A 19,727-nucleotide genomic window follows, 5' to 3' on the forward strand; every position below is an offset into this window, starting at 1 on the left:
TGGTGGTTGCGTAAACTCAAGTTTCAATGATTCGTTGGAGCGAGAGGCAGACGAAGCATTCGCTCTGCAATGCCGGCACTTTTAATGGTACCGTCGTCCTAGTGCAGGCGACGCTATCAGCCACGAGGGCCGAGTGTAAGCAAAAGCGTGGCTGGCTTCGCTTGATTCGTACCACCAATGTGATGATATCGTCAACATGGCATCAAACCGTATTATTCGTCGCTGACTCCCAAATGCTTCAATATAGATTGTTTTCTCATTCAAATTGGCTTTTTTCGATAGCCTGATAATTCAGAAAATTCTGTGGCCCCTTTCCTTGTAAGGAAAATCGATCTGCAACTGTACTTATTTGCCTAAAAGGTGGAATTTCAGTCCAACGAAATTTCTATGTAACGAAGCAATTTACCGATTTTACTTACTTCGTTATGTGGAGGTTTCACTGTATAAAGTTCAGCAGCTTTATACGAGCTCACTGAGCTTTGTGATGGCTTGTAAATGCTGCCATCTTCACTGTCTCTATTTTTGGACTACTGTATGACATCTGACACCGATCCACGGGACTAATCGGCCAACAATTGTGAAGTTCCCAGTGCATCATTCCCGCCAAAACTATGTGCGTTCATAGACTGTTCATTGTGATTCATTTTGTATCTGTAAAAACCTTCTGGATTCATCATAAGTGTTAATAAGTCTTATTGCAACACAGAAACAGCGTATACTGAATCACTAGGTATTTTGAGAACTGCAGTCAAATTCTGAGCTCACTATGTCAAATGCAGCTGCCACTTCTCTCCTTTGTTTCAACAGTGCCACCCCTTGAATAATGCAAAAAGATAGTTATAATAGTTGCAGTTTTATATCGTATGTAGTAGCACAGCCTGGGAGATTTTTATGCGTAGGTCAACCATGAGTCACGCCGCACACAGAATGCAAATGTTTTCATTGAGTGCATTGTGGGTCACTGGTGGCTGTTAGGAATGGCCATACGGGGTGACAACGTGTAGCTATTTCAGCCCGCTGCACGTGTTCCTATCCAACCGGAAGGGGCGCATTTCAGAGAACTGCGAATAAACCGGCAGCCATGTGGCGCGGGGTCAGCTCAGGAATGTGGTACTCGGCCGCGCCACCCGGGACGAAGCAGAGTTCTACGAAGCCCCTCTGACGTCGGCTCCGGACCTTTACACCTGTGTGTGCGCGGCACTGAAACCTTTGCAACACGTGTTTGTGAGCCCTCCTCCAAGAAGGGCGGGTCATCTACGGTGACGTCGAACGATGACTGGACGAACGTTTCCGTCCACTGGGAATCAAGGGGGGACCAAGAGCTTATACGCAGCGTTTGTCGTCTGCTAGATGCGTGCTCGTCGTCTGGAGCTGAGTGCTCGTTGTCATGCTAGAAATGTACTAGTGAGCTGTGTGCTCGTAAGCTGTTTGCTGTATGTTAGTCTTGCGGGCTCCGTATGGGAGTCGCGCTAGACTGTCGACATGTCTTGTCTAAGATGTAAATAATGTAAATAAATCCTGCTCTCCTAAGTCCCGACGAAGAGTCAAGCTCCTTGCTACAGCTACGACTGCCAAATCCTAATAACTGAATGGCATCGGTGAGATCGGCCTACAGCTCGTAAATCAGCCTACGACTCGGAGACAGCAACGGCAGCTGACGGACGTTGGCACATGGTGACCGATCGGCATCCTGATCAAGTTGGAGGCGACTTAGGATTGACCACCTCTTGCAACTGACTGGATATGGCGGGGAAGGACTGGTGATATGGTGCTGCTTCAGTGGGTAAGCATTTGGTTTTGGCTGTAAGATTTACCAGGCTTCAATTTCTCTGTGTTTTTGGATTTGATTCGCTGGGGATCTTTTACTTGCATTTTGATTTGTGTGGGTATCGCAGCAAGTATTGTGTGACAGCAGAGCTAAATCTTAAAGTAGCGACCACGGTCCTAATGTGTTTGACGAGAGCTGACTTGTGGTTGTGTGAAGAGCTCGAGGTAGACTTAGAGAAGGACTTGACGGAAGCAGAAATTCGGAAAACCATTTTCGCAAGTAGTAATGATTTGAAACTAATCGAACATCTAGGTAAACGAATTCTAAGCAAAAGACAGGAACAGGAATCAATTAGGCAAGAACGCCAAGAGCGCGAGCGAAAACGCCAAGAGCGTGAGCAAAAACGTCAAGAGGTTGAAAAAGAAGTTACAGCAGTGAAGAAACAGATACAGGATTTACAGCAGTTAAACGAACGAAGTCAACAGCGGCTTGAGAAATCTGTAGGCTGGACGCAGCGAAAGTGGGAAGTGGATAGCAGATTTTGCTCGAAAGCCGAGGAAAGTAGTAGTACCTGTGAGAGTAGCAGCACGTTCATAGGTGAACTCGAAGTGCTAGCAGCTAACGAAGCCTTAGTGGCAACAGAGGCTGTTAAAGGCCAGAGTGAGAGCGACGAGATGCTGTGCCAACAGAGGACTGTAGGGACAGCTAGGCCAGCTGCAAACAAATTGGCACAGTTACCGCCCGTGTGCGTCGCATCTCATGGTAGCGAGGTCGTTAGCGAGGTACAGAATACTACGGACTTGACAGACACAAGCACCCATTTCGAGTCAGATCTGCGTGCCGAAGTGATGTGCGAGCTGGACGATGCAGTTGAGAGTAGTTCTCAGGATGGCGCGCTCCGTAGCTCAAGAGAAGACAACTGCATTGTTCAGGGATCGGTGCGGCTCTCCGCCAGTCTAGGTAGCCAAGAGAGCAATGATTTAGTTAAGGATCATTCAGACTGTGCGGGTAAGAGACCGATTCGGGCCGGCGAGATGTGTAACGGCCAGCACGAGGCGCAAGATGACGGCATGAAAGAGAGTTCGAGGAGAAAGCGTCGCAGAAAGAAGCACCGAAAAGATTGGAATGCGGTGGCTAATGTAGCGAAGCCAAAGACAGCGACAGGCGCGAAAAGGCAGGGCGTGGAGAAAAGAAAGATGCGGTCGTCGGTGATGATGTTGACGCATCAAACACATTCTAGCCACCGGTCAAAGGGGGACCGAGAAGCATGTTCTGCACGGACGCGGACAAAAGGCACGGGGCAGTTCAATTCCTCGTCGTTCCGTCGTTTTTTTCGAAGCTCAGCGTGTAGGGCGAGGAAGCGCAAGGTGGCAAGACGAAACGAGGAGATAGGGAGTAGCGACGCGGTCAATCAAGGTCGTGATGAAAGCGGGCTGCCAGGACGCAAATTGGCAGGGGACTGTAACGTCTTGGGGGAGCTGATAGTGAGTCAGCCCTTTTGTTGTTCCTCGGTAGCCAGAATAGCTTTCGAGCCGCGACCGCCTCGAGTACGGCTCAAAAGTATGAGTCAGTCAAAAACGTTTGAAACGGGAGGCCAACAGAGCTTCCGTAGGAGTGAAACGTGTTTTGTTTTATTTTTTGACCATCGGATAATTTTCGCGATTTGAGATTGAGTTTCTTTCAAAATGTAAGGTGTGAGCTCTGTTTATGTTTGGTTTGAGAAGCTCGAGATTTGAAAGACGCGTTTTAAGTAAACATGTAGTTTCTCGAGGTATTCATTAATAAGTAGATAGGCTTTCTTTTTTTTGTCTGTGAGTAACCTGAGTGTCAAGGTTATCGTTGAGAGGCCTATGGTAACGCGCGTGTTTTAGTTAACCTTCTTTTTTTATGCGTTCTTTTATTTTCTAAAGTTAAGCGCGTAGATTTTCAGTTAGTGCATCATTTGCACTGAGAAGAGCTCTTAGGTCCATTAGCGCGTGTCCTGTGTGGACGGAAGGAAGCAGATTGATGACTGGGTTGCTCGTGTGTGTTAAGGGCAGCCGTATTCTGACTTCTTTGGTAAGCGTGCGTAGAACGAGTTATTGGCAGACGCATTTTTTTAAGGGTTCTGTGTTGCGTAAGTTACGCAAGTTGGGTTGTTCGTTTAAGGAACGTGTCCTGTAGGGGCTAAAGGAACAAATGTGAGTAAGCGTCGCAAGCACGCGTTTGGAATAGAGACCACGAAGCTAGCGCGATTGTATTTACGTACCTGTGGAGTTGGCCAGACGGTTCAGTGGCAGCAGTACATGAGATAAGTACGCCACTGGGATAGGATAAGAACAGGCTGTTCGCGAAGTTAGGCTGCTTAAGTTATGTTTGGGTATTGGTGTTTGAGAGCCTTCGGTTTAATTCTGCGTGAACCTTTACTCTTGTGCAGCGCGACGGTCGGGTTTGGTCGAACTCAAGAGGAACGTGAACGCTCGATTTGGCGGCACAATATTTTGGGGCAAAATTTGGGATTCCCAGTTGAGTGACTTGCATTGAAATTGTGATAGGGGGCCTGGTGGATTAACAGCTGATTCCGGGCGTTTGAACTCTGAGCGGTATTGTGTTGCCGGGTCGACTCTTCATTGCCAGTTGTTGTGAGATGGTTGAAGGCATTCCAAGTACGCAGGGGTTGCAGAGAGCAAGGCCATCGTCTTGCTCGCCAGCCATTCTCTTCCTGCCCAGCGGTTGCCAGCACTGGCCAGGCGAGATTTTCCGGGCCATGGAGGAGCTGTTAGGAATGGCCATACGGGGTGACAACGTGCCAGCTATTTCAGCCCGCTGCACGTGTTCCTATCCAACCGGACGGGGCGCACTTCAGAGAACTGCGAATAAACCGGCAGCCATGTGGCGCGGGGTCAGCTCAGGAATGTGGTACTCGGCCGCGCCACCCGGGATGAAGCAGAGTTCTACGAAGTCCCTCTGACGTCGGGTCCGGACCTTTACACCTTTGTGTGTGCGGCACTGAAACCTTTGCAACACGTGTTTGTGAGCCCTCCTCCAAAAGGGCGGGTCATCTACGGTGACGTCGAACGATGACTGGACGAACGTTTCCGTCCACTGGGAATCAAGGGAGGACCAAGAGCTTATAAGCAGCGTTTGTCGTCTGCTAGATGCGTGCTCATTGTCGGGAGCTGAGTGCTCGTTGTCATGCTAGAAATGTACTAGTGAGCTGTGTGCTCGTAAGCTGTTTGCTGTATGTGGGTCTTGCGGGCTCCATATGGGAGTCGCGCTAGACTGTCGATGTATGTCTTGTTCAAAATGTAAATACTGCCAGTAAATCCTGCTCGCCTAGTTCCTGCCAAGGTCCTCCCCACAACTACGACCACTCCAACTCCTTACATGGCTCACAGCATTTCACCTCAGCCCGATATTCTTCTAGCTATTGATAACCTCATACAATAAATATACCTCAGGGTTCATCTGCTGTAAAGTTATCGCAGCCACAAGCATATGAACACACATAATTTGGCTGCTGCATAGCCAAGTACAGGCCGTGACCCACGAGTGACTCATGACACAGTAAACATGTTAACCTTTTCAGGGTCAATGACATAAATATACGGTGCCACGAACTAGTCCAAAATAATCGATGCCATATATTTACGGCGCCTTCTGTACATTCAAAAGCGCGCCAATTTCCTAACTTTTTCTTTCTTGGCATGTGCTGCCGCTATGTGGAAATACATGGAATTTTTTTTCGTGCCTCCCTCTCTGTTTTCGTTGCATGGTTTGTTTTAGAGCTAGTTTGCTCCGGCGCACCTGTATACTACCACTCGTGCATTGGCGCACGCGGGCTTGCGGTGGTTTGGTTTTTTTTCCGTTTGCAGTTTCGGCTTCTTGCGCTCTCAAAACTTATGGCTATCTTGTTACTAATCACTCAAAGGGCGGCCGCCTATTTTTCGCTCGTTTAGTGCTCACAGGGGTGAGCATAAGAATGGTGCCGCTGTGCATGCGTTTCCTTTTCCTTTCTTTTTTTCTTGGAGACTTGCAAAAACTAATCGCCTCTGGCTGGCGATAAGATGAAGATTAGCGGAAGTTTGTCACACGTTTTGCTTTTTTGACGGGCACACAACCACATAGTTTCCTTCAGTGCGCTCACCTACGCAGTTCGATTACGCTATGGATGTAAATATTAGTGTAAGAGCAGGAACATTTGACACTTTCAAAATATTCTTGTTTGCGCATTTTCTGAGCTTTGAACTATGTGTATAACAATGCATCAAATTTTTTATTCTTATAAGTTTATTTCCTTTCTTTATTGTTGTTATTCATGAGTAAACAGTACATATATACCAACGCAAAATATTTTTTCCTCACTTTACGGTAACCCTAGAAAAATTGGGTAATTTTTTTTTCGAAATAAGTCCCTCAGAAGAATTGGAATCTGCAATAAAAAAAATCGACCCTGAAAGGGTTAACTGCCAGTGAACGCTTCTATATGCCACCTGAAACTCTTCCCCCATTTTCTCTTTTCCAGAAACTTTATTTTCTGCAATTTATTTTTATGCAAACACATCACTATAAGCAATTCCCAATTAAACTTATTATCAAGCTTTGCAAGAACTAGGATAATTTAAAACAGTAACCTTTAGTGTTGCGATGCTTCATCAGAAAAGATCATTTTTCATTGCTTCACTCCAGTTGGGAGCTGATTGTCAACATACCAGGCATACCTGGATCAGGACAAGGAGAATGAGGTACCGGGTGTCGCCTTTTCCTTGTATTCAGGGTCTGTCTTGTTGTGCAGAATCGGATATGGCGCATTATCTCTAACAACCTTTTCATCGGTACATCTCGGTTTAGACTCGTCATTGTAATAAAACAAGTGGGAACGACACCAAGCCAACCAAAACAAGTGTGAGCGAGAGCTGACAGGAGAAGATAATAGTGCGAAACAAGCAGCCCACCTGTACCAGACACCAGTACGAATATAGCGGTTGGGCGAGTCCACTCGACACCAGTTTCCCATGCGTACGTCACTCTAGGGGCCACTCTTATTGGTCTCCTCCGCTCACGGCTCGCTGCGAAAAATTGGCCCTGGACCAATTTCTCCCACGGTGTGCGTTTTGCCGCTAGTGTGGCTGGGGCATTATGGCATGACGCAGAAACGACTACCTTGCCATTTGATAGAGGGTGAAATTTCTGCTACATTTTTTTTTTCTTCGCGTGTGGCATTGAGGGGTCGCTCCTAAGCTTTTCCTCTATGACGGGGTGAGAGCACTGCTGGTCGGAGGCGCCGCCATGTGATTTGGCGCACTGATAAGAATAGTGTCAGAGCGCGGTATGTCAGAATTAACCGTTGCAAATTATTGCGCTTTCGAATTTTCTCCCATTGGAATACACATAATTTTGACGGGACCACAGCATCTGTTCGAATAAACTGGAAGTTCGAATTAAGGGTGTTCAAATTAACAAGATTCGACTGCATGAATTAACTGAATGTCGAATTATCGAGGGTATGAGGAAAACAATATACAGATGCTTACATCAACATGCTTTTATTTACTGAACGAATCAGCAAATCCTGTTTCTATTTTCCACAATATCTCTGTGGAAGCTGCACAATCCTTGTCATCTTGTAAGTTCCTTCGCAGCATGGCCACGGTGCATGTCCTCATCTAGCACACGCTTTTCACTACCGCGCGCACATCCCAATTCTTTTTTCGCCAATGAGCTGGTCGCCAAGAAATCGTCCATCTATCATGATGTAGCCGGCACTCTTCATCGTTGACAGCTTTGCACAGTGTCAAAGTTAAACTACTTTCTGCTGCAACCATAGCCGACGAAATCACGGCCGCTATCGATGCAATCATAGACGGTGACCTTGCAGTTCTGAAGGCTCACAGCCGACTCGCAGACCAAGTAAAAATGAAACAAGCATTTGCTGCAACAACTGCGGATTAAAGCGCGGTCACTATCGAGGCGATAAAGGATGCCGACTGTAGATTTGAAGGCACGCGGCCAACACGCTCACCGAGTCAAAACGAAACTACTGTTTGTTGTGAATGTAATCCTTGTGAATGAAACTGTGGTGGCTGCCGATGCGATCATGGATGGTGACTATGCAGCTGTGCAGGCACGCGGCCGACATGCGCACAGAGTCAAAACAATACTGTTTGCTGCAGTCGCTGTGAACGAAACCGTGGTGGCTATTGACTTAGTCATGGATGGTTACTACACAGTTGTGAAGGGATGGGGCCAAGGTGGGTTCTATGCACGGCGGTAAAAGCAAGAATAAAGCAGGCACGAAGTGTTCCGTCGTTGCTGGCTGTCGTACATGTACCATTTCTCTTGATGACTATGGTGATGCGTACTCCGCCACTTTGTTTCGTTGTACGCAAGTGCCGATTTTGCTCTATTACGTCGCACATTCGTGGCGCTTTGCACTTGCCCAACTCCGAGAGTTGGCAGAATTTAGCAATGTGTGGCCATATATGTCTGAATTAACAAGAGTTTCACTGCATTAAATAATGCATATGCTTGCCAGGACCAGAGGATGAGTCCGAATGATCAGATTTTCCTAATTAACAAAAGTTGAATTAATGAGGTTTTACTTGAATTGTCAAAGATGCAGCCAAAAGAAAGAAAAGAAAGCTTTAGAGATATAAAATTTGAGTGTATTGTCACATAAACTGCAAATGTAACCATCAGTGGGCCCAGTACTTTCTGCTTTTGCAGCACTATTAACCACATTAGCACCATCATTTTTGTAACCATTATAAATGTGTGCAGCCTAGAATGTTAACATATACAGTTCCAACATATTTGACTTTTCAGACAAGCAGTCAGAGTCAAGGTTGCTTTCCAAGTTAGCATTGGTTCTGGAACAGTCTTTTGCAAAGGATCAAGCACACGAAGAGCAGGCAAATCAGGTGTGTATACTCTGTCTCGAATATAATTCTCTCCCACAGTGCGTGTTTTCATGTTGCGGTTCTTTATTGCATAACCATGAGCATACATTTCTCATTTTGCATGTTCTACAGGGCACCTACCCGGTGCACAGCAAGCTGTAAGCACAAGATTTTGGCATTAAAAGAAACAACTGAAGTTATTGCAGGTTATTTTTGGCTGGCTTTACACTGCTACATACACAGCTCTCTGATTCTCTATATTACCCGTGAAATTGAAATGGTAAAGTGTTCACCTCATGTGCGGGAGATCCTAGCATCGAGTCCTTGTGCAGCAGTAAGCCCATCAATTTTTCTAATGGGTTGAAATGTACAACTACCTAATGCTCGGTTGTTTATGAGTTCTCATCTCAAAAGGGGGCCCTATGGAGATTTGCAAAGGTCTTTGGGTGCCTCTTGTCCTGCCACAGCTTTAGTTGAAATGGTTGACCACCTGCTGCTGCTGTGGGAGGCAGACGAGTGCTGCCGCCGGGTACCTGCCGGTAAAATAGGTATGAGCGTGTTCCAGGCCCTGTTCTCGGTCACTATGAGAGTTCTAGACGTTTCGAAGAACACCCACCTGATGGAAAGTTGGTGGCACGGGACCACCAAACTTCTTTTTGGCAGGCATTGGTGGGCATTGGCTGTGAAGCATGCATAATGTGGATGATGCATTGCGTCGTCGTCTGCTAGCCACTGCACGTTAACATGTGCCCATACGGGGTGCATATTCTCTAAAGACTGTTTACTCTATAGCTTTAATGCAGTTGTAAATGCTGCTAGCCAGTTTTGACTGTGTACAGAAACATTTAGCCTTGCTCTGTAGTCTTTGTGCATTAAAGGGTCCCTGAAACAGTTCGGACAGATTTTGTAGATGTGTAGGGTACAGCTACCGTGAGTCATTCGCACCACAATTTCTGTGAAGCATCTCATATTAAGAGAGCTACGGGCGATTACAAGTTACCGTCCTCCATAGCCATGCATTTTCTCCTCGACTCGTTTGCCGAGTGATCGGGGCTAAGCTCCACCTTGACTGGGTCTGCGTCATGATGGCACGTCGTGTTGTCTATTTCCGGTTGTCTTGGAGCCAGCACATGAAGACTCTCCAACCTCTCCGCCAGCCGTCTGGCAGTCGATCCCAAGCGAGAGCTATCTAAGCAGCGTGTGTTGTGAGAATTCTGTTGCAGCGCCAAGCATGTTTGGTATTACGGTAACCGCAGGCAACTGGGCGTTTTGATGGATGGGTGGAGGCGTGAACTAAAGCCTCTTTGCTGTGATGAAGGAGCTTTAGCTTAGATGTAAGTGAGCGGCCTGATCGGTCTGCATGGTCCAGCCACATAATGGCACAGAGCTTAACCAGACAAGCAAAGAGCTAATATTGCTCTAACGAAGCGCAAAACATTTTAAACATTTATAAAAACATTGTGTTCACGATTACACTCCTGCCAAAAAATACACCAGCAGCAAAGTAAAATACACTTTGTCGCTGCTAATTGGGGGTGAGCTCCACCACTGGAAAAGCTGGCACCACCATTGGCATGACGTGGCAGGAGGGATCACATGGACACAGCGACTGCATCGGCTGCTTCGGAAGCGCTGAAGTGAGCTGAAAATGAAAGTTTAATGTCCCACCTATGCTGCAGTTTTGATTAAGTGGTGAGCCTTTCCTGCCTTGGGTGTCTGCTTGACAACATTTGAAAGCACTATAATAGGTTGTGGCTGCCTTTGGAAGCTTGTAGCATGGTAGGCTACTGTTCGGTGCTGCAGCGCCGGACGTACACAATAGAGCCTGGTGTCAGCCTTATTTACGCGTAGCCGCCGGACAAGAAGCTGCGCGAAGCTTGGCTCACGAAACTTAGAACCGGCAAACAGTCATCTGCTGCAACTCGTGTATGCAGCAGCACAGACATGAGGAAGATTTCTGCTACGGTGCCGGGACTGCCATGTTCAGTAAATAGCAGAAAATGCGCAGTGAGGCATTCGCCCGCGCTCGACTGCCAGGCTAACGTCATGACGGTTTGGTCTATGAAGTTGTTGATGCTAAAGCAGGAGGATCTAGAAATGCGTCGGCTGCAAAAGCAGTGACGTGGTCGTCTTTCACTAACCAGAGCGTGGCCACTGCTGTGCCTTCAGGTAACAATTGCTTCGTCAAGCCAAAATTGATAACGGGGAGACGCATGCGATTAGCTGCAAGGGTTACAACAGAGTGTGGCACAGAGATGTCGCGCGCCAGAAGGACATCACGAATAGGTGTGACGACATAGTCGCCATCGGGCACGGTTGCCATTGAGGCCAATTTGATGAAGGTTAGGGCTTTTGGAGGTAAGCAAACGAACACTGTAGTGCAGAGGCTGTTCGGTTGTTCGAGGCGAACGTCTGAAAGAAGAGGAAGTTCGAGGCACAGCGTACTGGGGGAACAGTCGATGACGGCAGAATGCATCGTCAGAAACGAGCCCAAAGATTAGGTCATGAGGGCATCTGGTCAGCATGGTGAACAGGACTGGAACTTGGCTGCCAGTAATTCCTATGCGAGCAGTGCACATACACCTGACGGAAACAGTGGTGCCATTGGCGACGCGTATGGCTCGAGTGATAGCAGGCGTAAGAACTTTTTTGAGGCGACGACATAGGTTAGCGTTCATTGTGGATGCTTGGGCTCCAGTACCAATTAATGCAGTCAACGGAACGCCATCTATGTCTACTTCAATTAAGTTCATGTTGGTGACGAGCGTCAATGCCCCCGCAGGGGCGTCTGCGTGAGCAGGCGTTTGGTGTGTTGCGACACCACGTACCCGAGCACACGAGGGTTGGACCCTCCCGCGTGTAGCCGTGCGCGGCTTAGCCGTGTCCGGGGAAAGGGGGATCCTGGGGGTTGAGCCGATGCCGGGTGTTCGGACCTTTAAGGCCCCCCGACGGAGGCAACACACCTCTTTGGCCTCTGCTTCACGTAGACGGCACCCCCGGACTGACCCACCCAGGGGAAATCGGTAGTCGCCTTTTCCTGTCTCTCTCTCCTCAAACCTTCGTCTTTATCTCTCCCTTTTTGATCTTTCCTGTCTTCTTCTCGCTTCCATTTACTTCCTTTCTCCACGGCGGCAAGGGTTAACCTTGTGTATGTGCCCTCCCTTGGGTATAATATATTAGGTTATAGTGGCAGTGTACGGTTGGCGCCTGCAGCCTTACCCGTTTAAGTCCTGCAGCGTCCCCAAGTTGGGCTCCATGGTGGGTGGCCGCCATTGCTGCTGAAAACATACCAAACTACTATGGGAACACCCGCATTTCCCCGCCTGCTTGATCGTCACCCTCAGAAGAGGGGACGCACCGAAGACTTAAGCACTTGTTTCAACCGCACGAAAGAGACCTACCCAAAATACCACGTAGTACACAGTGAGAATCCTGAAAAACAAGCTAGATTTATTTCTCCATTCACAGTAGCAAAATCTTTGACCGAAGCCTTAGGGTCAGGTTATAAGGTAATGAAAATGGCTAGCGGTGACCTTCTCCTTGAGATCCCTCAGAAACATCAGTACGAGAAGCTTGGCAGTCTTGTGACATTTGGTAACATACCAATTTCTATTTCACAACACCGAACAATGAACAGCTCACGGGGAGTCGTGTCAGAGGCAGACCTCCTAGACTTGACAGAAACTGAACTCCTGGAAGGGTGGAAAGAACAAAATGTTACTGACGTAAAACGTATTAAAATTAGACGAGACAACAAGGAAATCCCCACTAAACATCTTATCCTAACATTTTCATCCAGCGTACTGCCAGAAACCATCGAAGCAGGATACATCAGGTTAAATGTTCGACCATTTATCCCCAACCCTAGACGGTGTTTCCAATGTCAGAGGTTCGGCCATGGCTCGCAGAGCTGCCGTGGTCAAACAACTTGTGCAAAGTGTGGAGTCCAGGGCCACCCCTCCGACAACTGCAGTGGCACACCTCACTGTGTGAACTGCAGTGGTGACCATCCAGCCTACTCACGCTCTTGTCCGAACTGGAAGAAAGAAAAAGAGATAATCACACTTAAAGTCAAGGAAAATATTTCGTTTAAGGAAGCCCGTAAACGGTGCTCACCTTTCCACAACACATCTTATGCTGATGCGGCGCGCCGGGGGGCAGCGTCGCAGCGGCCAATGCCAAGTACCCAGCCCGCGTGCAGCGAGCAGGTACCTTTGGCTCCTGCCCCCAGGGTGGAAGTAGGTAAGCCTACTCCATCCAACCAGCAACTAGGCCAGGCTACCCTTGGGTTGCCGGCCCCACAAGAGTTATCTGCGGCAACCTGCGCTACACGCAGCGATCCCGCAGTACCGATAGCGGCCACGAAGGTAGGCGCAGCCGAGGCTACCTCGACCTCCCCGGCCCCTCCTAGCGCTGGCAACAGCCGGCGCAGCCAAATTCCACAGGGAGCCCCATCGACCTCCGGGCTCGTGGGTGTAGGGCTCTCGCCTTCCGAGGTGAGACTCTCTCGAAAAACTTCTCGCTCTCAAGAGCGCGTGTCCGGCGCCTCACAAGAGGCAATGGACACAACACCTATCCCCACGGCGCACCAAGCGCCTAAGGAGCGGCGAGGCTCCCTCGAACACTCCAAAAAAGGCAAAACCCCGGTTACAGGGCCTCGCAAGGGTTCTGTAATCTAATTCATTATTTCTGTTTCCGTATACACAGCACCATTTTACATTAAATATGGATACACAAATCATACAATGGAATGTCAGAGGTCTTCTGAGAAACATTGACGATGTACAAGAACTCATCCACCAACACAATCCAAAAGTGCTGTGTTTACAGGAAACACACCTAAAATCAAAACACACAAACTTTCTCCGACAGTATATAACCTTTCGTAAAGATCGCGATGATGGTGTCGCATCATCGGGCGGTGTTGCCATTGTCATCCATAAAAGCGTTGCATGTCAACATTTACAGCTACAAACGCCTCTTGAAGCAGTGGCGGTTCGAGCGGTTCTCCTAAACAGACTCATTACCGTTTGTTCCCTTTACATACCCCCACATTACAATTTAAACAAACATGAATTTCAGTCCTTTATAGACGAATTGCCTGAACCTTACGTTGTTCTTGGCGACTTCAATGCGCACAGTTGCCTGTGGGGCGACTCTCGTATAGATGCGCGAGGTCGTCTTGTTGAACAGTTCCTTTTCTCTTCTGGTGCGTGCCTCCTGAATAAGAAGGAAGCCACATATTACTGTCTTGCAAACAAAACCTTCTCTTCAATTGATCTCAGCATAGTTTCTCCATCCATACTGCCCCAACTCGAATGGGAAGTTACAAACAATCCTTACGGGAGTGACCACTTCCCCATACTGATAAGAACATGTAAAGAAAACGAATATCCTCCACAAGCTCCTAGGTGGAAGATAGACACAGCCGACTGGGAAAAATTTCGAACTCTCACCAGCATCTCATGAGTCGACATTCCTTCTTTAGAAATTGATGCTGCTGTGGATTATCTTACATCATTCATAATAGATGCCGCAGCAAAATGCATATCCGAAGTAAGTGGTCTGGCATGCAAACGACATGTACCGTGGTGGAACAGCGAATGTAGGATCGCCCGTAAGAATCAGAACAAGGCGTGGGGGTTGCTACGCGCTTCTCCCACAGCAGAGAACCTTATGAACTTTAAAAAAGTAAAGTCCCAAGGCAGGCGAACCCGCCAACAGGCCAAAAGAGAAAGTTGGCACAAGTTTTTATCGAGTATTAACTCGTTCAGAGATGAGGCCAAAGCCTGGAACAGGGTGAATAGGATTAGAGGGCGCCAAACATATTCACTCCCTCTGGTAAACACACAGGGCGATACACTGCAAGACCAGGCAGACTCACTTGGGGAGTATTTTGAGAACGTGTCAAGTTCAACAAATTATTCACAATCCTTCCTCAAATACAAACAAATAGAAGAACGTAAGCCTTTCAACAGAAAATGTCGTCAAAATCAACCATACAACCGTCCTTTTAGTATTGCAGAGTTCAGAGCTGCCTTGAGCGCATGCAAGAGCTCTGCACCGGGATCTGACAGAATCATCTATGAAATGCTGAAACACTTACACAATGACACGCAAGTTACACTACTTACACTTTTCAACACTATCTGGGACGCAGGGTACCTTCCGACTGCATGGAAAGAAGCCATTGTGGTCCCTGTTTTAAAACAAGGCAAAGATCCTTCCTCAGTGGCAAGCTACCGCCCGATAGCCCTCACAAGTTGCATGTGTAAGGTATTTGAAAAAATGATAAATCGGCGCCTCATCCATTTCCTTGAACAGAACAAAATACTTGATCCTTATCAGTGTGGATTCAGGGAAGGGCGCTCCACAACTGATCACCTTGTACGTATTGAAGCAAACATCCGTGACGCATTTGTACACAGTTTTTCCTATCCATATTCCTCGATATGGAGAAGGCATACGACACAACGTGGCGATACGGGATCTTAAGAGACTTGGCAGAAATGGGCATTCATGGTAATATGCTAAACCTCATAGAAAGCTATTTGTCCAATCGCACATTCCGTGTAAAAGTCGGCAATGTACTGTCACGTCCTTTTACACAAGAAACTGGTGTACCCCAGGGAGGCGTGCTTAGCTGCACGCTCTTTATAGTAAAGATGAACACGCTCCGTGCTTCATTACCTCCGGCCATTTTTTACTCTATCTATGTGGACGACATTCAAATAGCTTTTAAATCCTGTAACCTCGCAGTGTGCGAGAGACAGGTACAGCATGGTTTGAACAAAGTATCAAAATGGGCAGAGAAAAACGGATTTAAAATCGATCCTCACAAAAGTTCTTGTGTACTTTTTAAACGAAAGAGAGGCCTGGTCCCGGATCCTTGCTTAGAACTGTGTGGACAACAAATTCCTATCGTTAGTCGTTTCCGCAATAAACTGAAACTGAAACTGAAACTGAAACAAAGAGCACAAATTCCTAGGTATTACACTTGACGATAGACTCACTTTCATTCCACACATCAAATATCTCGAAGAAAAATGTCTAAAAACAATGAACATAATAAAGCTTCTATCCAAGACAACATGGGGTAGTGACAGAAAGTGTCTAATGAATCTCTACAAGAGCCTAATACGGTCACGACTGGATTATGGGGCCGTAGTGTATAACTCTGCCGCCCCGAGCGCGCTAAGGATACTGGATCCTGTCCATCATCTAGGTATCCGCCTAGCCACTGGTGCTTTCAGAACAAGCCCGATCGAAAGCCTATATGCCGAATCGAATGAGTGGCCGCTCCACTTACAGAGATCATACGTCAGCTTTACTTATTTCCTTAAAGTGCATTCCATTCCTGAACACCCATGTTTTAATACCATTACCGATATGACGTATGCTACAGTTTTCCGCAACCGTCCGTCTATAAGACAGCCTTTCTCGCTGCGTGTGAAGGAGCTTAGCGATGAAATGCATGCCCCACTCCTGGAGCACCGCTTAATGCGCCCAACCAAGCTAATACCTCCTTGGGACTGGCAGGTCACAGAATGTGACGTATCCTTTCTAAAAGTTTCAAAGCATGCTCCAGAGGTAGAAATTCGAACGCATTTCCTAGAACTTCAGTACAAACACTCGTGCACAGAGTTCTACACAGACGCTTCCAAGTCACATGCCGGAGTATCCTATGCAGCCGTCGGTCCTTCTTTTTCGGAATGCGATGTACTACATCCAGAAACAAGTATCTTTACGGCAGAGGCCTACGCTATATGGTCTGCTGTAAAGCATATAAAGAAAGCAAAACTCCAAAAAGCCGTAATATATACAGACTCCCTAAGTGTGGTGAAGGCCTTAATGTCACCCTACAAACATAAAAATCCTCTACTTACTGAGGTCTATTCCGACATGTGCAAAGCTTATCTATCTAACCAGCAAATCATCATATGCTGGGTACCCGGCCACAGGGGAATCGAAGGTAACGTCTTGGCAGACCAGATGGCTACGTCAATTGCACTCCCTGCTGTTAATAATACTGATTTGGTGCCTCTCACAGATCTGAAACCTTACATACGAAAGAAACTGCGAAACCACTGGCAACGCATGTGGGACGCAGAGATAAATAATAAACTGCACGTTATAAAGCCGCAGTTAGGTTTCTGGCCCTCCCCAACAAAATCTCGGCGAACAGATGTCCTATTCTGTCGCCTCAGAATAGGACACACATTTGGCACCCATAATTATCTGCTTACTGGAAGTGAACCTCCAATCTGTGGTAGATGCGGTGAGATGCTTACTGTCCTCCACGTGCTCCTGGAGTGTCGGGAAGCCGAAACGGAGAGAAAGAAACATTTTCCCCTTTGCTTACAAACATCACATCCCTCTACACCCGGTTATGTTTCTTGGTAAGGAACCGCTTTTTGACACCAAGACAGTCCTGAGCTTCTTAAATGATGTCGTACTACACGTTATATGCCCAAGAAATTCGTAGAGCATCCTCGCTCCAGAGGATGCCGCTGCGATAACAGTTTTGCCTAGCACATGCCTCCAGGCCCTTGTTTTTTCAAGGGCTCTAAGGAGGCAGTAGTGCTCGAGCATATCTTATAACCTTATATATTTTTACGCATCTTATCATTCTATTTAAATGCATCTTAATGTTCATAGTACACGTCATAAGTCATCGCCATAATCTTATTATACAGATTTTGCGCACTTTAGCGCGACCGTTTTTAAGGCCCCTCTACAGCCACTTCACACCAACTTCATCGAACTCATGATTTCACTGCAAGCCCATTAACACGGACATGGCGCTCTTTGGCCATACTTGGCCCTTGCGCCACAAAACGTCAAACATTCATTCGAGCGTCAATGGAGGATTTGGACAGGACGAACATGATGCAGCATTACCTCCAGAAGAGTTGCATGGCCTAGTTTTCCATCCGGGATGGTCCATAATTGGTCGGCGACGATTCGTGGCGTGGCTTGGGCGACGGGGACCGACGGCGCTGAGGTGATGGCGAGCGAGCAAGACAACTGACATCGACGGATACGTCAGAGGTAGGAGGCATACGGTGAGGCGATTAATGGCGTGGGTCGGCAAATGGGCGAGGGAACGGGGAAAAGGAGCTCGAATATGGCGACGTCCAGGAGGTGTGGCAGTGGCGAGTGACGTGGCCAATGCGGTGGCAATGTAAGCAAATGTGCTTGTCGTCAGGAGTTCTCCACTCGGCAGGGTTGCGGTATCTGGGATGGGAATACAGATCGCCATGAGGCGGAGCAGTCGGCACCGGTCGGGCGTCAGGTTGGGAGACGGAGCAGGCAGCAGGCAAACCTAGGTTTGCAAATTCTTGCCGTACAACTGCCTAAATGAGGGAGATCGCTGGGGCTGGTTGGTCAATGGTAGGTTCAAGTGGGCGTGAATTTAACAACGCAGGACTTGTAGCCTCGAGTTCGCAGTGAACAATGCGTGTGACATGCTCATTTAAGGGTGGTGAAGCGGTAAGGGCAGCGCAAGGTGACATCGCAGCCGTGTTAGGGAGCCGGGAGAACTGTGGAATAACGAGGTGGCTTTTGGCGAACTCAAAGCGGCAGCACTCCTTGACAATGACGTCCATGGTGGACACATTGTTGAAGACCAACAATTTGAACGCGTCGTCTGCGATACCTTTGAGTACGTGGCCGACTTTGTCAACCTCGGCCATTTTCTCGTCGACTTTCCGGCAAAGAGTGAGCATGTTTTATATTTATGAGATATACGATTCAGTAGAAGACTTAACTTGGGTAGAAAGCTCTTTTCTAGCAGCCAGCTGCCGACCGGTGGGATTTCCAAAGAGGTTGACGAGCTTCTCCTTGAAAGCATCCCAGCTAGAGATCTCGCCCTCGTGTGTCCGAAACCAGACATGAGGAGTTCCGCCCAAGTAGAAGAGGACATTGGCTAGCATATTGGTAGGGTCCCAGTGGTTGCTTTGGCTAGCACGCTCATACAGGTTGAGCCAGTCCTCAACGTCGACATTATCTTGGTCGGAGAATAGGCCAGGATCGCGGGGATTGGTAACCGTAACGTACGTTGTTGTTGGGGTCACAGGAGTAGAAGGAGACGCGGTGTCGTCACCGGGAGCCATGGCAGAAAGCAGGACGGTGCGGAGCTCCATGACGAGGACGGGGAACGGCACCCTCTACCGCAATGTTACGCGAAGGACGAGTCAGTAAGACGAGCAACTATTTACAGGTTACATTTACAACAGCGGTTGCAGTGCTGACTGCTTAGATTCACAGTGCAAGCCCAGTTCGTTCTTCCTCCTCTTTTTTTCAAGTGATGGCGCCCACGGGCCTCGTTTAAACTATCAAATATCACACGCGTGTAGCAATATTACAAGAATGTGTTGCTTGTCAGTCTTCGCTGTTCCTAGTTCAATGCTTCTTGTTTGATGCATCCAAAAGTAAAGCATTTTAAATAAAATGCATATGTATGTCTCAAGATATGTGCGTTCAGGCAATGCTTTAAAAAAGGAATGCATAGTAGCCACCTCTCCTCATCGGTTTCATGTTCCCAGGACATTACAAACTTTAATTTTAACGTGTTGGCAGGGAAGTCTGTGATATATATCTACTCATTATGGTTAATTCCTAAGCGTCATGTATAGCAACAACTGATCGTAGCACATGCCACCCATTCAAGTGCCACATGAGTCTCGTCCCTGTTCACACATCTTGTGGGAACCATCTTGTGAAGTATAAGCATACGCAATATTTCCTCTACTGTGCTGTACACCCATAAGACACGGCCCTTGTTCTTCCACTGTCTTGTTTTCTAGGCACTTACCCTTCACTCCAAAGCCTTTCCAAACCTGTACTTGTGTGAAACCCTTGTGCCTAGCAGTCTTTGCAGTTCTATGTGCCTGGCTGGCTTTCATTGCCTCTCTTCCATCCCCACACTGGTGCGTTCTGCCTCAGCGCTCCTCACCCTCTTGTTATCACACACACTCCATCCCTTTTGCACTCTCCTCGGGAGGCGTTTTTGGGTGCAGATGCTGGTGAGGTCCAGCACCTTTCCTGTATAACTCTTTCACAGTAGAAACTCCGGATGG

General features: G+C 47.7%; 1 protein-coding gene across 7 annotated transcripts in view; it reads left to right on the forward strand.

Annotated features, from left to right (window-relative positions):
* Window positions 1-19,727, forward strand: part of LOC142579570 (uncharacterized) — a 303,963-nt gene that overhangs the window by 159,942 nt on the left and 124,294 nt on the right. For 6 of the 7 annotated variants that reach the window (XM_075689924.1, XM_075689954.1, XM_075689963.1 and 3 more), the window contains exon 20: window positions 8,573-8,667. The exons of the other annotated variant lie outside the window; for it this stretch is intronic. In XM_075689924.1, coding sequence (XP_075546039.1) covers window positions 8,573-8,667 — 95 coding nt within the window. The remainder of the gene's footprint in view (window positions 1-8,572; window positions 8,668-19,727) is intronic. 7 annotated transcript variants of the gene reach the window in all.

Source organism: Dermacentor variabilis, chromosome 1, assembly GCF_050947875.1.
Source record: "Dermacentor variabilis isolate Ectoservices chromosome 1, ASM5094787v1, whole genome shotgun sequence".
Lineage (NCBI taxonomy): Eukaryota > Metazoa > Arthropoda > Arachnida > Ixodida > Ixodidae > Dermacentor > Dermacentor variabilis.